Source organism: Sander lucioperca, chromosome 7 (assembly GCF_008315115.2).
Source record: "Sander lucioperca isolate FBNREF2018 chromosome 7, SLUC_FBN_1.2, whole genome shotgun sequence".
Classification (NCBI taxonomy): Eukaryota; Metazoa; Chordata; class Actinopteri; order Perciformes; family Percidae; genus Sander; species Sander lucioperca.
Window position 1 is genome coordinate 27,542,466 of NC_050179.1, and position 20,043 is coordinate 27,562,508.

Below are 20,043 nucleotides of genomic sequence, written 5' to 3' on the forward strand. Positions count from 1 at the left end.
CATCTTGAAGCACAGGTTTAATCAGGTATGGTTGAAAAGGAAAATGCCATTAGATTCTAAATTGGATAATTTCACATCCTTCCCTTGATTCTTTCCTTCATTTGTCTTTTTAAACTGGCCTTTTATGCCCGCCACTACATGTGCTTTTATGGAAAATTACAACATTCAAATGAGACCCTTTGGTCAGGGATAATTGCACAAAAAACCATTAGCAGTCTTCCAAGACCAATGTACTGTGAACATTTTGCTTTTTCTTTTTTTATAATGCTATTCTCAATCCGTAAGAAGATTCTTCATAAGAAAGAGGATAATCATAATTTAATTATCTGTCATTATGGGGAGCAAAACGCAGGTCCCCTTGGGTTCACTTATGCTACATGCTGTTATAAACAAATCAATTAATGAAATAGGCTAAACAAACAAGACAGTTATATACATTGTAGGTACAGTGGCCAAAGTTCTGTTGTTTTTTGTCTTTGCCAATTTAGTTGAAGCAATTAGTCATGCTCAAAGTTTCACTGGAACACTCGTGCTCCACACCTACAAACCCATAGCCTGGGTAAACCCTGACGGACTTCCGGCAAATTTGAGATTTGCTCTGCAAGTCACTCTCAGTTATAACTGAGAAGGGTCTGGTGTCAACCAGGCTAACAAACCCACCTACTGATCAGTAAATTGTCACTTCAGTGAAATCAGCAGGTGTATGTTTGACTCATGTGCGGCCATGATCAAAATGCAATTCACTCCAGTTACCAATGTACTTTAAATTGTATTCAGTAAAATGTTACATTGGGATGCTCAAAAATATACTTATAGCGTATTAGTTTCAATTACATTTGGGTTACCACTAGCATGTATGATAGAATACTTTCATTTTTGGTAATAACTGTATTGCAACTAAACGTTTACTTCTACCATCTTCAACCAAAGTCAATATAATGTTTGATTTATCTTCTATTGTCATCTCTCTCTCATCTAACATAAGTGATGTGTTATACTAGACTGTTGCCATTATGTAATATAACAGTCGTTTACTCTGATGCCATGATATGTCGGCTCAATCACAACTAACATTGCACATCAAATTGTATATGTGATGTGATTTTGGTTGCCTTTTCAGCTGCGACTATCACAAATCCATTTGATTATTTGATACAATTGATACATGTTGCAATGCCGTTTTTCACCTGAGGAGGATGTGGTGGCGCTGTTGAAAACAGCTCTGGGCTTCCAGCCCTGCTATCCTCTTCTTCTGCGTTTCCTTCACGGGTCACTCACAACAAACATCGGCACAGATACTTCAGGCAGTCGCGTAATTGAATAAACGTAATAGGTTCCAGTTATTTTTGCACTATGTGAAATAAATGAAGCTGGGTACGTCCCTCTAACGTAAGGTAGAAGTTAGCGGCCCGGTAGCTAACTGTAACTTGTCGAGCTCGTCAGCCAAACTGCTGTTGCTAACACAACTAGCTGAACTTGGAGGACCCAGAAAGCTTCCCAGTTGGCTTTTTAAAAACAAGTGAGTAACTGCTTACTGTGTTATATATATATATATATCGATATAATTAACGGTAGCTACTCTTTATTGTCGAGTTGGCTGAGCTAGTAACACAGGTCATAGACCAGGGTCTTCCTTTGCAACGGGACAGAGCTGAACACAGTCCTCCTGTCCATGTTGTAGTGCGACGATTTGCATGTGTATTTAGTTTCTGTGTTCCTTTATAACCACACATAGGTCAATAAAAGGGCAGTCCTCACGCTTTAACGTTATACATGAAGATCAGTAGGGCTGGGACGACATGCTTTTGTCCCGATTCGATTTTTTCACGATATAGCTAGATAGGTACATGGGTGCCGATTCAATTTGTATTGCGATTTCCATTTATAGCGATTCTGTAATTATTGCGATTTGATAGGATTGAGTATTGCCATTTTCTTTTCCTTTTTTAGCAAAAACAAAAGTTGAATAATACACTTCTAGAGAAAATATATCATGAGACATTTCTAAAAACGAATTGTTTTCTAAGAAGAATGCACATCACATGTATGTCAGTTATTCAGTCAGTCTTTCATTTGTAAAGAAGTACATGACATGAATTTTCTGCGTTTTCTGCTTTCGCTCTGTTTTGAGGGAAACTGATATGCCATCAGTGGTACCGTATAAACAGAAAATATTTAAGTGAATTATTGGTGTGTGTGTGTGCAAAAAAATCACAATACATAAGATTTCTTTTTTTTCACCCCTAAAGATCAGTTTACTCGTCATGTGTATCGTTACTGGTTTACATTGCTAATATTATGTTGTCTGCGGCTCTGGAGAAGCTTTCTAAAGTCTGAAAATACCCATGATGATCTCATAAGAATTGCTGTCTTCTCTGGTTTGCATACAAAAAGATTTGGTTACTTAATTAATATAAAATTTCATAGGAGGCCAGATGTCTGTCTTTAAAGTGCTCACTTTGTCTGACCAGGAAACCAAGCCAAGAAACTCAAACGTTTTCAGTGACATGAAAAAAATCAAGTATCTCTTCACATTTCTGCAACTGGAAGTAGCAAATACGTTATAGTCATAGTTTTACTCGATCAGTTAGGCTGCTTTTAATGGGGAATCTGTTATCAAAAAGTTTTATTTATTTTAAATGTATTACTGTGTTTTGATAGATAGAAATATAGATAGATGGATGGACTTTATTAATCCCCAAATGGGAATTTACTGTTACAGCAGCAAGTTACAAGGACATACACACTCACTCACACACACAGAAAATACAAGAAATATACTAGAAATAATGAATAAGATAATAATAAAAAATTAAATCGGATAACAAAAGATCAAAATACCAGAACACCTACTGAAAATAAATACTTAGAGGAATAACGTCAACCAGATCAAAAAGTAATTGATTTCTCTCAACTGATAATTTTAGCACTAAAAACCTGTTCAACTTGAAAACCGAGCACTTATCCGCTTTTTCTCCCCTCTCACTTACTTTAGAAAACATAGGTAACAGGACTGCACTTGTGATGTAGTCGTTTCATCGTACTGGCTGCCTGTCTAACTCCCTTCTGAGGAAGGGTCTGAGATCATTCTCTAATCAAAGCGATGGATGAGGACACCCCAACCCTGAAGCCCAGACGCATCCAGAATCAAAACGTGGTTTATCGTCTTGAGAGGCGCAGAATCTGTTCGGGCCGACCCGGAGCTCACTGGTACAGAGTGCGCTGCTTCCACCAGAACCTTTTCCCCAACTTCACTGTCGTCAACGTGGAGAAGCCCCCCTGCTTCCTTAGGAAGTTCTCACCGGATGGACGCTGTTTCATCGCCTTCTCTTCTGACCAGACTTCCCTGGAGGTAAGAACAGTTAACCTAGGGTCTTTCTTTCCCTCATTATTCCCCTCTAAACATTTGAGTTAGACTCCTTAAATACCACACATTGTGTGATTTTGTTTTTTAAATCTTCCAACTGTCAAAAGCAACCTGCCCCTACTGGAACTGGCCTGATCCATCTAACTACCTAATTTAAGGAATGCACCGATGCCGATGCCAGCATCGGGTATCGCACAACTGGCCCTCTTTGCATTCTTACCTGCACTGTTGTTATATCTGTTTTATATCTGTTTAATGGTTTTTGTACTTTCCCATTTGCACAAACTGTATACATATTCTGTACTACACTCAGTATTTATATTTGATCTGTGTTTTTTGTAGACTCTTTTGCGTATTTAATGTGTAACTCTATGTTGTCTCGCACGCTTCATGCCTTGTCTTGGCCAGTTCGTCGTTGCAAATGAGAATTTGTTCTCAATCGGCTTACCTGGTTCAGGGTTTCCGCGGGCTCTTAAAAAGTCTAAAATTTCAAAATCAAAATTTTAGGCCTTAAAAAGTCTTAAGTTTGCTGAAGTATTGTGTTCTAGGTCTTCAATAATTTTAAACAGGTCTTAATTTTCCTACGTCCATGAAACGCTACCTCTAATGCTAATTTTTTTTAAATTCCGTTGTGTTGTAGTTCTTTCTTTCGCTAGTCCAAATATAATTTCGCTAATTATGACTACAAATGAGACCAACATGTAACTCCTATTGCAGCCAATCAGCTTTCGTGTTATTGGTGTGAGTCTCTTTCGGATTGTACCACAGACACAAAACAGATTTTATTCTTCAGCTATGGGGAAGTGCAAGTTTAGCGATACTTGCCTTGAAAAACTGAATTTAAGGCTTAGTTGATGTTGTGATAAAGGTCTTAAACTTCATTCATAATGGTCTTAAAAAGTCTTAAATTTGACTTGGTGAAACCTGCAGAAACTCTGTGGTTAAATAAAGGTTATAAAAAATTAAAAAAATCGATCCGATGCAGCGCTTCTTTGCAAATAGCCAATTTTTTAAACGAAAGCTCTCGGTTTGTAGTCTTAACTGGTTATAAACAAACCATCCTCTCCCTGGATGTAAATTGACAACAATATCAGAGCAGGCCAAAATCATCTGTGTGTCTGAAAACACCCTCGGACCCCAGAGGGATTATTAAGTGCTTGTATTGGTACTCGGTATCGGCGAGTAACCAAATATTAGTACTTGTAGTTGGTCTGAGAAAAAGTGGTATCGGACGGTGCACCCCTACCTAATTTACCAGAGACGACAATGCGAGGAGAAAGAAAATCCAATCCCAATGTTCCTCATACAGATATATGAATATCAAGGCTGCCAGGCGGCTCAGGACCTGCTCAGAGGCCAAGAGGGAGAGACTCTTCTAACGGCCAATGACCAGCGTTCCCTCAACATCCGAGGCCGCCTGTTTGAGCGCTTCTTCTCCTTGCTCCACGTCACTAATGTGGCCTCAAACGGAGAACACCTCAACCGGGAGTGCAGCCTCTTCACAGACGACTGCCGCTATGTCATTGTTGGGTCGGCAGTGTACGTCCCTGAGGAGCCGCCGCCTTACTTCTTTGAGGTAACAACACTGTCGCACTCACCACAAATGTACAAGGAAACTCAGACATAATTAAACTACTTCTTTGCTACAAATATACTTTCTAGGGCTGGGCAATATATCAATACTATATCGACATATGAGCCTAGATATTGTCTTAAATTTTAGATATCGTAATATCGTGATATGACACAAGTGTTGTCTTTTCCTGGTTTTAGAGGCCGCATTACAGTAAAGTGATGTCATTTTCTGAACTTACCAGACTGTTCTAGCTGTTCTATTATTTGCCTTTACCCACTTAGTCATTGTATCCACATGATTGGTGATTATTTATCACAACTCTCATTGTGTTATTACTTTGTGAAAGCACCAATAGTCAACCTCACAATATCGCTGCAGTAGCGACATTGATGTATTCGGTCAAAAACATTGTGATATTTGATTTTCTCTACATCGCCCAGCTCTATGTACTTACCGTAGTTTGGCTCTGACTGCCCCTTTCATCCACATTTTATCTCCTGCCAGGTGTATCGGAACAACGAATCTGTGACTCCCAACCCTCGGTCTCCTCTAGAAGACTACTCCCTCCACATCATCGACCTCCACACTGGCAGGCTGTGCGACACCAGGTCCTTTAAGTGTGACAAGATCATCCTGTCCCACAACCAGGGCCTGTACCTCTACAGGAACATCCTGGCTGTGCTGTCGGTCCAGCAGCAGACCATACATGTGTTCCAGGTGAGCAGAAGAAAACTTGCCCTTCTGGTGAAACGCCACTGAGTGATGTTTTATCTATTTTCTAGGGCTGTCAGCATTAACGCGTTAATCGCGATGCGTCGTGCCTAATAGGCTACTATTTTGCCGTACTTCCTCGTAACACATCCTGCTGCTGCAGGAATAGCAACGCCGATTTCGGTGCCTCATTCTGGTGCCACTGATATGCCTGCACTTCTCTCGGATGCGCTGAAACAGACATTACAGGAAACAGAAACATCGCTGCACGTGACGCTAGTTAACACTACACTCGACAGCAGCTAATGTTAGCCTACCGTGAGCTAGTAGCTGGATTAAACACGGTTACAATGCTGACAGCTAACGCTAAACGGTGTAAAGTTTGTCTGTATTTCACTGTAGAGGATTCAACAACCAGCATGTAACAATCTGCAGCTGCCGTTGTCGGAAAGGACAGACAGTGCGTTCAATGAAACTGGTAATTTACAGCCTCGTGGTGCATTCAAAGTTGTTGTTAAATTCAAATGTGTGACTAGATTAAATATATAATAAACAAATACAAATCTTAAAATCAAGTTCATAAAGTCACTTTCTTTGCATTCATTTGATTCCCAATCAAGATACACTGGTAAGAATGGCTTTCCATTGTTAATATGCACTTAAAAACTGTTCTGAAATGCAAAATAATAGAATTTTAATCATGTGATAAAACATGCGATTAATCGCGATTAACTATAGAAATTCAACGATTAATCGCGATTAAGAAAATGTAATCGTTTGACAGCCCTACTATTTTCCCATCATCTATAAAAGGCAAAACACTTTCTGAGACATTAATAATTTTGTTGTGGACAGACTTTAAGCTTTTTTTATTTAAAAAAAAAAGCAGATTTTAAGCTCAGATGTAAGAGGTTATTTACTCAATTTTCTATTTTTTTTTCTAATTTTCAATTGCATCTATTTTGGGGACGTATTGCTGCTGAAAGAACAGATTAAGGCCTCGTTCAGACAGCCAGCGCCGGCCGTCCGACGGTCCGGCAAAGACGCAGGTCTTTCTATTCATTTTGAATGGCGGTAGTGCGTTTAGGCGGTGGCGGGGTTTGCCGCAGGGAGGGGACACGCCAAAAAACGCAGCGGGCCTCCTGCGAAAAGTTGAGACACGCAACGTCACGTCACGCTGCGGTGTAACCGGAGATCAGACTTGTCGGTGTGTTTTGAGCTATGGTTTGAGGCGGTGTTGGAGAATCCCGTACAGTAAACAGGAAACATCACTGCCTCTACCGCTGCCACAAGAAAGTTTTAAAACACTATGAGGGTAAAAAAAATGAAACACAAGCACTGAACTGCCAGGGAGTTTGTGTAATAGCAGAATATTTCCAGCATAAACAATGCACTCGCTATGTCTCGCTCCTCTTTTCTTTCTCTCTCCTGTGAAATAAAGCTGCCTTCAAGTGCGGTCGGAAACATCAAGATCTATAAACGATCTGAAGAAAATCATAAATTGTGAAATATAAAGTGTACTTGTGCTAGCTACATTGGGGGGTGGGGGTGGTTAAAGAACACAACAGGACGTCACACAAATGAGCCGTTTCATTGACCCCCCCCCCCGCCGCACAACCCTGCGGCCGCCCCAAGTGCTTTTTGTTGGTCTGAATGCACCGTAAAACCCCCAAGTATCATCTTTGTTTTTTAACTTCCGTCATCTCTCGTTCTTCTCTCTCTTTCCCAGGTCACTCCAGAGGGAACATTTCTAGATGTAAGGACTATTGGGCGGTTCTGTTATGAGGATGACCTCCTGACTCTTTCCGCAGTCTACACCGAGGCTCAGGCCGAGAGTCAGCCGGGCTTCCCTCGCCTTTACACCGACAAAACCATCAACTCCCTCAAGCACAGGCTGCTGGTCTACCTCTGGAGGAGGGCTGAGCAGGACGGCAGTGCCACTGCCAAGAGGAGGTATGCAACGTTATCCTCGTGCTCTCGGTGGATTCTTTTGAAAAAGAGTTCACTTTATCCCATCTTTTTTAACCTAGGTCACGGTTAAAAAAAAAAAAAAAAAAAAAATGGTGTTCACTTACTTGTTGATCTTATTCACTGTTGCCCCTTTCACTACAGCAAGGCAATTTTATTTATATAGCACAATTCAGCAACAACAAGGTGCACAAAGTGCTTTAAACAAAACAAGCACCGAGACAAAGTGCAAAAGAGACACACACAAACGCACATCTGAATACAATGAAAAACAGTCCTTAAAGAGCCAAGAGCACATTAAAAACAAGCTCAAATAGGGTTGGACAGGTAGAACATAAAATAATAAAAGTTAAAGCGCAGTGTAAGAAGTGAATAATTATTTGATTTAATAAAAGGCAGCGGCAAACGGCAAATACTTCAGTCTTGATATATAAGAACTGAAAGTTGCAGCGGACCTGCAGTTTTCTGGGAGTTTGTTCCAGATGTGTGGTGCATAAAAACTGTTCCGTGTTTGGTTTTGACTCTGGGGACAGAAAGCAGACCGATCCCAGATGACCTGAGAGGTCCATTTAGTGCTGTATTAACCAACAGTGGTATTTTGAAATCAATTCTTTGACACATAGGAAGCCAGTGTAACGACCTCAGAACTGGAGTGATGTGGTCCACTCTTTTTGGAATCAGCTGAAGCTGTCTCATGGATTTTTTTTTATTATATAGGGAGACCTGTAAAGACACGGTCACAGTAGTTGAGTCTACTGAAGATAAATGCATGGTTTTACCAAATCCTGCTGAGACATAAATCCTTCAACCCTTGATATAAAACTAAAGTGATGGTAATAGAAGCTGTCTCATGGATTTTCTTTTTTTTTTTTTTTTTTTTTATAGGGAGACCTGTAAAGACACGGTCACAGTAGTTGAGTCTACTGAAGATAAATGCATGGTTTTACCAAATCCTGCTGAGACATAAATCCTTCAACCCTTGATATAAAACTAAAGTGATGGTAATAGAGGAGACACACCAGCCTGATAATCGGCCGTCGGACCGTCTGGCGAGGTCGGTGACTCGAGTCTGTTCGATGTGTCCCGTGCCGTCGGCCGTCCGAGGAGCCGTCGGCCTTCATTTGGGCCGACCCGACATGTTCAGTCGGAGACAGGGCAGTCGGGACTCGCCCGGAAATGGGGAGCGGATGAGCCGCTCAAAATCTGACGAAAAACTGACCTTTGTCAATCTGAAATGAAGACAGATTCAGCAACTGCATGGCCTATTTCTCGCTTAAAATGTTTTCAGAAACACGTTTCGGTGAACTATTTTAGTGCAATATGAGATCGTATCTCTGGCTGTGAATTTCCGGAGAAAAAAGAACCACGTGACGCGTTCATCCAATCAGTTGCCGGTTTTCATTTTCTGGGAAATAATTAGACTGTTAATGGAAACAATACAGAGCAGCGGCGCCTGCTGCTATGGAGACGTATTACGTTTTGCGCACGCGCAGAGCGTATGCTCAAGTCGGCGTCGCCTCAGTGTGTTCTGAGGCATTTTTTGGACCTCGGGGACCGGACTGATCAGTCCGACTGCCTTTTCTGCCGACGGTCGGCCCGTCTGGTTGGTGTGTCAGGGCCTTAACAGACAACTCCAAACCCATCCCACCCCTCCACCCCCCACCCGAGAACCCAAGAACTTTTTTTTAATCACTCTCTCTCTTTGCCTTCTTTGCCTCCTCCTTTAACAGGGCTCTTTGTCTTTTGCTGGGTAGAGTTTCCACAATTACTTTGGTTGTTCCACCGTCCACCATTTCCGCTATCTGATGATAGCTATTGCTAGCTATTTTGTTGGATTATAAGTTATTTTGTTTAGTTCCCTCTTAGCGAAAGGTTCTCTGCGGCAGACTGTACGTCCAGCTGTTGGACTCCTCTATAGTGAAATACAGTCACACTTTTACACCGTTTATGTCAGCATTTTAACCATGTTTAATCCAGTTACTACTGTAGCTAATGGTAGGCTAACGTTACCTGCTGCCAAGTGTAACTTGTTATTAGTGTTTGTTTACCAGCGTGACATGCAGTGATGTTTCTGTTGCCTGTAACGTCTGTTTCGTTGCATCAGAGAGCAGCACAGACATTTAAGTGGCACCGAAATCCGCGTTGCTATTTCGTACGGTAGATACCGGGCACCGGTTCCATATTAGCACCGGATTTTAACATGCACCTTTAATATGAACAGAAAATTGCGTTGCCTGTATCTTTTCACGGCGAACGTGCATGTGTGGAAAGCGTCACCCAGCATCTGAAATGTTGTGTTGACTTTCTAGTTTTGTAGGTTTTGATTTGTTTTTTATATATATATATATATATATATATATATATATATATATATATATTAAAGAAACACACATATTGAACAGGTGGTTGCCTAAGGGGGCAACCAGAGGCCAAGGGCAACCGGGCCTCTGGTAAAGGTTTCATTATTCTATTGCCATTCCATTGTGCAGTCAACATTTGTTTTAAACCAGTTGATTAATTCATCCACTATCCCGGGTAATGGTTTCATTATTCTATTGCCATTACATTGTGCAGTCAACATTTAGTTGTTTTAAACCAGTTGATTAAATCATCCACTATTCAGTTAAACCAGGGCCGTTGCGCATTCCTGTTTGTGTTTTTGTCGTATCTCGAGAACCGATAAGATCAGTCAATGTAGTCCAATCATGGATTAAAAAAATTGTCGGCAACAACTTAAAAGCCATTTTCACACACAGGGAAACAAGAACGAAGTGATATTGAGTTGTTGCTTGTCTTTGCTGTTGCGTGACCTTTTTCCTGAAATTGATTCTGGAGTACCTCCTTGTTTTGTGATGGAAGCGGTACACAAGCTGTAGTTGCTGCGGTGTCTGTGTTTGACCAAACTGCTAACTCCGCCCCCATAGTTCCTGAACCACCAGCAAATAACTACCTTCCTACCAGGGACTAAAGCTTAGATCGGGCCCAAAAAATCAAGCCCGACCCTACCCAAGCCTGTGCACGTTGTGTCCGAGCCTGGCCCGACACATTAACTGTAATTATGAGCCCGAGCCCGATTTAAACCCGACATTTTTGTAATACATGGGCCGTTACAACTGACGTTTTCAACTACAATTCCGAGTTGTTTGAAGAAATCCGTTAAGAATTATCTTAATGAATAATGCAACAAGGATGAAGCATGTAAATTGCGTTGTTTGTTTATTCAGAATGGAATGGATCCGAATGAAGAAACGTAAAAAAAAAAAAAAAAAACTCGACTCTAGCTCCCTCAGCCGAATAGTGTGGGTAACAGATCAAGGCAGCAACATAATCAAAGCCCTGGAACCATATAGAAGAATTTCTTGTCTCAATCACCTAATTAATACTGTCCTTAGCCACGGTCTGCATGCCGACGCACTGGCCGACAGCGCACCGGGTATAGGAAAGACCATATCTGCTGCTAAAGGACTCGTGAGATATCTGAAACAGTCTGCTTGGTTGCGCAATTAGGGAGAATAGTGGCGGGAAATATTGGCCAAGTTCGGGCTCGGGCAGAGAATCTAAACTTCTACCAGGGACCTCTCTAACACCTGGAACTAAAGTATCTTACAGGGGCACTACAGTATCTTACAGGGGCTATATTTAGTCTCTGGTTCCTCTTGTCGAAATGCAGGCTTAGGTTTTAAAAAGGCTCTTGGTCCCTTGAAAAAAGGTTCCTGCAGTGGAAATGTTCTAGATGGGCCAGCTGTGTACTATAAACCAAGCAAAACGTATAAAAGTACCTAGTGTGTTTATGACTGACGTAAAGTAGCTTATTTCCCTATAAGTGACAACAGGTGGTTGTTACAATTGAATTTAAGTATAATTGGCATTATGTGTGACCTGTACGATCTAAAATTCAGTAATAAAGGGTTTTTAGTGTGATTTAGTTGCAACTGATGACTAATTTCATAGAATATCTGTCTTTATTCAGTTAGTTCCTTATCTGTAAAATACATAATGATGATTTAGCGAGTGTGTCTGACCAACAGTCCAAAATCTAAAAGATGTTCAGTCCAGGGTTTTTCCTGGCTCAGAATGTGCCTTTGGTGGGGACACATGTTAAGTGGGGGGTCTGACATTCAGGGTTTGGAAATTTTGAGCGCCAAACACTTTGTTTCCTGCATTCTGACACATTTTCATGCACCAATTTATGGTGGAAATGTATTTATTTATGTAAAGGAAAACACAAAACTCAGGAGGCAGGTGGCAATTCAAAAAAAGACGGAAGGAACGGGGCGTTTACATCATGGACCTGAGCCCAATGTCCAGTTTATTTCATTAGTTAGAACACTGCATACCGTATCCGGGCAGAGGTGGTGGATCCGAGCCCAAGTCCACAAAAGTAAACCACTGTTTAACGCGACTATGAGAAGTTTTAAACTGGTTAAAAATCTGTCTCATTTCAGTACTGATGCCACTATATCAGCAACCGCTACTCCTCCCGACGTTATTGCGCTGGTGAATTTCCTTTGGCCCTGGCTGAAACCTCTTTGGCGGGGTGCCAAAAACTTCTTTCATGCAGGAAAAACCCTGTGATCAGTTTACAAAGACATAAACATATTTACAATGTGGCACACTGCTGTAAAGGTGGAGGAATTGTCAACCTCAACAAAAACTAGCTCTTCTTCTTCAGTCTATCAAGTACCATTTCTCATTTTGTCCTTATGTTAGATATACTCGTTATCTGTTTAGTTCACCCAGCTCTTGGTTTTGTCGTCAGATTCTTCCAGTTTTTTGATCAGCTGAGGAGGTTGAGGATGTGGAAGATGCAGCTGTTGGATGAGCATCACCTCTTCATTAAATACACCAGCGAAGACGTGGTCACACTCAGAGTCACAGATCCCTCACAGGTACATGCACGCACGCACACACACACACACACACACACACACACACACACACACACACACACACACTTGAATTCCTCTCTGTGTTCTCTTTGTTACTCTCCCCTGCTTCTCTCGTGTCTTTTGTTGTTTGTGCTGCATAACAGGGATTCCTCTTTCAGGGTCTCCAAGGAGACGTTCTCTTGCAGAGTGCCGGGATTCATTCATGATGCGAAGATGAAGATGTACTAACAAATAGATCTCATTCATGTATGCTTTATTATGCGTTATTTACATGAGATCTCAGCTCTCTGACTTCTTTTCCAATCAGCTATTTTTGTCCCACCACACTCAGAATTAAGCATATATAAATCATCTCATATGGCCTTGTTACACTATAATAAATATTTCACCCATTTAGCGCTGCAAGATCTGAGGAAAATATGCGATATGTGATATTGTTGTTTAGTATCCCAATAACGAGTTTACTTGCGATAGACAAACAGATATTAAAGTGTACTCAGTTCTGCATTGCTGTTGCTTTCAGTACAAATTGCTTGTTGAATTTAAAACAAACGAAAGGAAATCATTTTCAACATTCTTCCATTGAACAAGTTGAACATTGAATGAACCCATATATAGAGGCTCAGTCCTTTCCGCAGCGGCCGCGGGTTCGGTTCCGACATGCAGCCCTTTGCTGCATGTCAGACCCCCTCTCTCTATGGTACTACAATGGTACTGTTAACAGTACCATTGTAGTGCAGAAACAGTAAAATTATAAGAGTAGTGAGAATAAGTGTATGTGCAGGATGAATAGTATGAAGAGCAGTAGAATATGGCTATGTATAAGTATAGTTACAGTATGTACATTTGTAAATAAATAAATAGGACACTATGGGTGGGATAGGGGGGTTTGGGGGCTTAGTTGGTTGGTTGTCACCGGGATGCAGAGCTAGAGTTCAGTAGGGTGACAGCCGCAGGAAAGAAGCTTCCTCTGAACCTAATTTGCGATATGTCCAATGCTTTCGCAATGTTTATTGCGCAAATTGAAGAAAACGACATATTGTGCAGCCCTACACCCATCCTGTCTGTCCTTGGTATTTCCCTTCTTGAAGACCAGGGTGGATTGTATCATCTTTTCTCCAGATCTTCACCCCGCCCCTCTCTCCCACAGCCCTCCTTCTTCGTTGTGTACAACATGGTGTCCACAGAGGTGCTGGCCGTCTTTGAGAACACCTCCGACCAGCTGCTGGAGCTGTTTGAGAATTTCTGCGACCTGTTCAGAAACGCTACGCTGCACAGCCAGGCGGTCCAGTTCCCCTGCTCGGCTTCGTCCAACAACTACGCCCGGCAGGTCCAGAGAAGGTACGGAGGAGAGAAATGTCATGTGCATGGCTGGACATTGGATCAATAAACTCAAATGCCAAATATTTCTTTTGCCAAAATTGAATGTATTTCAGCTTTAACATAATTAGTGCTGGCACACTGCAGGGTCCCAGGGGTCATTTCAGCCAAATGTCAGGGAGGATTTGAAGGAGGTGGTTAGGAAGGGAAGCGGCTCAGCAGCGAACGCCTGGAGGTGGGGGAAGGAGTTTTAGGATTTAATCTTGATATAGAAGAGAAACATTAAGCTGGTCAGCATGGCTGGAGGAGCTGTGATTGAATTTGGTGGTTCGACTCGCCAGTTTTGGTGACAAAATCCTCTGTGTAAGGTGAAGAGGGAGGACCAGACAGGGGGGCGGGGGTGAGGAAGGAGGAGAAGATAAAGGATAGTTTGAGCGAGGCAAAAGGGCTTAGAATTGGATTTTAGAGTGTTGAAAATTGATGTCGGGAAGAAGGAGAGGAGATATTGAAAGCTGGCGATCACATTCAGCAAACCAGATTTGTACCAATTAGAACTGGCTAGCATAACACCAGTTCATCGGGTTTTAGACCGTCACAAACCAAGTATAGAGAGACCTGCAGGTCCGCAAGAATGGAGCACTAAACAAGGCGGGAGGAAAGACTCAAAATACGGATGGCGGATAGAAGGGGACACCACAGAGTCACTGCTGAGTGTTGAAAGTGTGTAGTGAGACCTGGGACCATAATTTAGCCAGGTATGTTTGAAAATGATTGCTTAGAATAAACACACAGGTTCTCTCCAAAGCAAAACAACCATAGTGGAAACTAGGCCGTCGACTCCTTTCTGAACTTCAAAACCAAACTAAGAGGAGCAACACTTCAGGAGCACAGAAGCACGTTTGTGGCCAACTGTGGAGTTTGAGCGTTTTCACACCTATAGTTTGTTTGCTCTGGTCCAAATCAGGTAATGAGTTTGTAAACTTCCCCTCGGTTCGGTTTCGTATCACACGGAGAAAGATCCAAGCTGACCAAGCTTCAAACCACGCTTCTTACCACGCAAGAACATTCATTCACACATTGTGTTGGTCGGATGTGTTTGGGGGCGGGAGCAAGAAAGTAAATACAGGAAGGAGGTCCTGTGTTCTGGACTGGTGCATATTTCTTGCATCTGCGTTGTCAAACCAGTTAATTTCAATTAAATAATCAGACATTGTTTCTTGAGCGTTTGCTCTGGTCACCGAGACGTCGTCTCCAACTTTAGCGGCGGCCGGTTTGACCACAAAGGTGTGAGTGTCAGCAAGCTTGAGCGCAGTCTATTTCTGTGAGAGAAACATTGCATGCTGCTACAGTTTGCTGCTCTGCCACATCGCAGATTGACTGCACACCTGACTACAGGAGACATTAGCTCAGACTTGCGGAGTACATCGGGGCGGTTCAAGGTCGGATCACGTTCTCACCACAAAAGAACCGCCCCAGTTTGATTGAAAGTGTACCGAGACCACCTCATCAACGAGGTCTTTGTACGCTTCTTTGGTCCGCTTTTGGTGCATTTGCCTCATTCAAAGCCCACCTTACATCTTGGCCGCAGTGCCAAAAGAGGCTGCTTATTCATTAATGAAGACTCCTGTTGCTGTTTAATGTTATTGTGCTGATATGGGAATTACTGGAATTGTTGGGTCTTTGTAAATTATAGTGTGGTCTAGACCTACTCTATCTGTAAAGTGTCTCGAGATAACTATTGTTATGATTTGATACTACAAATAAAATTGAATTGAATTGAATATGATATTTCTGTTTGTCTGTGCCTCAGATTCAAGGACACCATAGTGAACGCCAAATACGGCGGGCACACGGAGGCGGTGCGACGTCTGCTGGGTCAGCTGCCTATCAGCGCCCAGTCCTACAGCAGCAGTCCGTACCTTGACCTCTCCCTCTTCAGTTATGATGACAAGTGGGTGTCAGTAATGGAGAGGCCCAAGACCTGTGGAGATCACCCCATCAGGTACAGACTCTAATCAGGGGGAATGAGCATCTTATTAACTGATGTAAAATAATCACATTATCATTAGTAGTCTAGTAATAATTTGACTTACATTACATCCTTAAAAAGATCCATGGGCTGAAATGATTAGTTGTTTGATCAAATAGACAGCTGCTGAAAAGCAATCGGCCACAATTTTGATAATCGATTAAATAATTTCTCAAGCAAAAATGGCAAACATTTACTGGTTCTTTTGCTTAACTTATTTATATATATATATTAGGGCTGTCAATTAATTACATACTCTGATTAATTAATCAAAATTAATCGCATACATAATTAACGGTGCCTGAACCAATACTTTTTAAGAAAGTAAAAAAAGAAAAGAAAACAAAAGGGCACTAAACAACAGTTGGTGACATTAAAGAACGGCTTGTTTATTGCTAAGGCCATATGGTCAAAATTAAAGTATTTAATAATAATGTATAACAATAACAATAACTTATTTCACTAGTAAATTGCTGTAGAACGACAAAAACAACCACCAGATGGGAAATGGACATTTACAATAACTTCAAATGCACCACAAGGCTGTAGTTTACCAGTTTCATTGAACGCACCGTCTGTGTTGTTTCTCCGACGGCAGCTGCAGATTGTTACATACCGGTGTTGAATCCTCTACAGTAAAATACCGTCAAACTTTACACCGTTTAGCGTTAGCTGTCAGCATTTTAACCATGTTTAATCCAGCTACTAGCTAGCGGTAGGCTAACGTTAGCTGCTGTCGAGTATAGTGTTAACTAGCGTCACGTGCATTGGTGTTTGTGTTACCTGTATCATCTTCAGAGCATCGGAGAGAAGAGCTAATGATCCAGGCAGCACATTCTCGTCTCCCTCCTTCATTTTACAGTCGAATGGTGGCTAGAACAGCTCCGGGTCAAACGTCAATATGGAATGGATTAATCTGCGTTATTTTTTTTAACGGGTTATTTTTTCTCAGATTAATTAATCGAAATGAATGCGTTATTTTGACAGCCCTAATATATATATATGCAAAACCGTAAATTGAATGTCTTTTAGATTTGGACGGTTAGTCGGACAAAACAACTCAGGAACATGAGGAATGGGGCTTTTTGGGACAATTTTCGTTTACCTGAATTAGAAATTAAATCGAAAATAATTTACACATTAATCTGCAATGCAAACCATAATTAGTTGCAGCCCTAATTGCAAAATGTCACCCTTAACCTGATCAGAGCTGCGCGTTGTAGCTCTTTCCGACAGCTCCACCGGTAGCTTAGCCTAGCATGGATCCTAAAGGTAATTGGTTCCAACTAGCCTACTGCTCCGAATAAGTGACGAATAAGCGGAGTGATATGCTTGCACCTGAGAAGCACCGGACAGAGAGTAGAAATGCTTCGCTTTTCTGAGACTATAGTTCCCAGTTTATATACAGTTAGAAGATGGCTGTGTCTCATGTGACCTTGTTATTTGTACACACTGTCACTATACAAATCACAACATGTAAACAGGAACATGTTGGCGTTATTTTGTCACTTATTCTGAGCAGTAGGCTAGTTGGAACCAATTACCTTCAGGATCCGTGCTAGGCTAAGCTACCGGTGGAGCCGTCGGAAAGAGCTACAACGCGCACAGAGATGAGAAGGGTATGTATGGACTTATCTAACTCTGGGGGTTACGGTGAATAAGCTAAAGTCCCAATAAGTCGCCGTGTTCCTTTAAGCTTTTTCCTGAAAATGTCTGTCAGACATCCCAGTCTGTTTGATATGACCGATAGATCACAGCACATGCTAACAATTAAATTACTACTAAATTACAATGTTCTCAATGCTTCGGTTAACATTTAGGGACCCTCATTATGCTACCGTTGAAGTGTGGTGATATTTTGAGCCTTTTTAGTGGTATAAATAGCGATTTGTTTTTACTTTCCCTGTGCCCTGAATACTAGTGTTGTAAGCTAATCAGCGGTCCACGCTAGCTTGTTTCAAGCTACAGACACATTCGATTAGCATGAAAACATGTCCCAGAGAGCGATCGAGTGGGTACACATCTGTTATTAACCCCTAGGTTTGTTTTGCGCCGGAACTGTCCTTTAAAATAATTGCTTAATGCATTTAATCAAACTTTTGTGTTGGCGTTTAACATTCCAAAATGTTAATTTTAACTAAAAGATTTTCATTTTTACTGTAAATGCATAGCGGTTGCTTTATCCGTTATCGGTTTCATTACCTACCCACCAGGTTTTATGCACGGGACTCCGGCCTGCTGAAGTTTAAGATCCAGGCCGGCCTGCTGGGACGGCCAGTAAATCACGCCGTGCGGCGCCTGGTTGCCTTCACCTTCCACCCCTTTGAACCCTTTGCCATCTCTGTCCAGCGCACCAACGCAGAGTACGTGGTCAACTTCCACATGAGGCACGTCTGTGCATGAGGAGCTCGTGTATGTGTGCAACACACCAAACCAACATTCGGAATAACGATTGTAGGACCGTTGGGCTTCTGTAAGCAGCTACTGATGACAATACAACAAACCTGTTCTCCATCAGGAGGCACAAAAACAGTTTGTTCTATTAGTCGCCCTCTCCTCCGCCAGAGAAATCAGCAGTCCTCTCCCTGCATTCTCCTCCTGATGGAAACCACTGTTCCTCGCCTCTCTCCCCCTCCATCACACAGTGGTCACTCCATTTCCACCACCCCCCCCCCCCCCCTTCCCTCCGCCAGAAGGCAGCAATTCTGCCTTTTCCTTTTTGTCTGCACCGCTTGTCCTCCTCTTTCCCCCTTCCTCAGCAGAACAAAGAGGGACCTGTAGGGAGGAGAGGCTGGACTAAGTGTAAATGGAGATGTTGAGAGAGTGGTTGATGGGCGACGGAGGTGGGAGCCGTAGGTAGCTGGACCTCTTGGAAGGAACCAAAGGTGTTTTCTTTTCCCTACTGTGCACTGAAAGCTACACATTCATATCAGAATTGCTTATTTAGTTGGTCCATGACCAGCTCTCCAACGAACCTTTTTTTTTTTCCTTCTCTCACATGAATGGGGAAAAAGGTAATTTTATATTGTTTTTACACGTTTTTACATATTACCGTTTGTATATATTTTATTCCAATAAAATTGTCTACATTTTACTGTGTTGATTTTTTTCCCTGAGCTTTACAGAAAATAGAGGGATAGAAACTTTTTTTTATTAATTCTTATTTTTGTTTTTGTGTGTATGCAGTTAGTTGTCTACAGTAGCTGTGGTTCGATATTATTTTAAGCTCTTATATATGTACCAGAGTACTTTATTACTAGAGACAGGGAAAAGCATGGTGTGGCAAGGACATGAAGTAAAATTGGTATCGTTTCTGGTTCCCACCTCTAAATATTGGCATGTATCTCGCATGGGGGTTGTTTCTTATGCACATGTGAGTGGGAAACCATTGGAGTACAGAAACAATTACCAGAAGCTTCTGGATGAAATCGTGTTTTGTCATGCAATTCAGAACTTTTATCCCATCATACCTTGCATGTAAACTATCTATAATTGATTTCTTAACTAGCTGTACAGACAAAACATCTCATTTAGAGGTGCAACGATGAATCGCTTAATCGATTAGTTGTCAACTATTAAATTAATGGCAACTATTTTGATAATCGATTAATCGTTTGAGTCATTTTTTTTATTAAAAAAAATAAGATTTCTCTGATTCCAGCTTGTTAAATGTGAATATCTTCTAGTTTCTTCTCTCCTTTGTGACAGTAAACTGAATATCTTTGAGGTTTGGACAAAACAAGACATTTGAGGACGTCATCTTAGGCTTTGGGAAACAATGATCCACATTTTTCGCCATGTTTTGACATTTTTATAGATGAAACAGCTAATCGATTAATCGAGAAAATAATCAACAGATTAATTGACTATGAAAATAATCGTTAGTTGCAGCCCTAATCTCATTGCATATGTTAATGAAGCCTTATAGTTTGCACAAAGCTTTAACACCTATGGAGAGCAGACAAGACACAGTGTAAGTATCATCATATTTAATTTGAATACTGATCCCTGCAGTCTGTTCTCCTGCAATAACTAAGATCATAACATTGCAAATTTATATCAGTCCATCTGTGTTGCAGACGAAAACACAAGACATCTGTTTAGCTCCAAAGTGTTATTAAAAACACGCAAACACAGATATAAACAAATATGCAAATGTACTAACACCCCCACTCACCAAATG

At 41.5% G+C, this 20,043-nt stretch overlaps 1 protein-coding gene across 1 annotated transcript; it reads left to right on the forward strand.

The window, feature by feature from the left end:
* Positions 1-1,250: 1,250 nt before the first annotated feature.
* Positions 1,251-18,954, forward strand: det1 (DET1 partner of COP1 E3 ubiquitin ligase). The gene is made up of 9 exons (XM_031310301.2): positions 1,251-1,519; positions 2,996-3,352; positions 4,677-4,943; positions 5,448-5,660; positions 7,384-7,607; positions 12,382-12,511; positions 13,662-13,852; positions 15,642-15,833; positions 18,074-18,954. Exons 2-9 carry the CDS (start codon positions 3,104-3,106, stop codon positions 18,261-18,263), a joined length of 1,656 nt encoding a protein of 551 aa, XP_031166161.1. The 5' UTR covers positions 1,251-1,519; positions 2,996-3,103; the 3' UTR covers positions 18,264-18,954.
* The last annotated feature ends 1,089 nt before the right edge of the window (positions 18,955-20,043 follow it).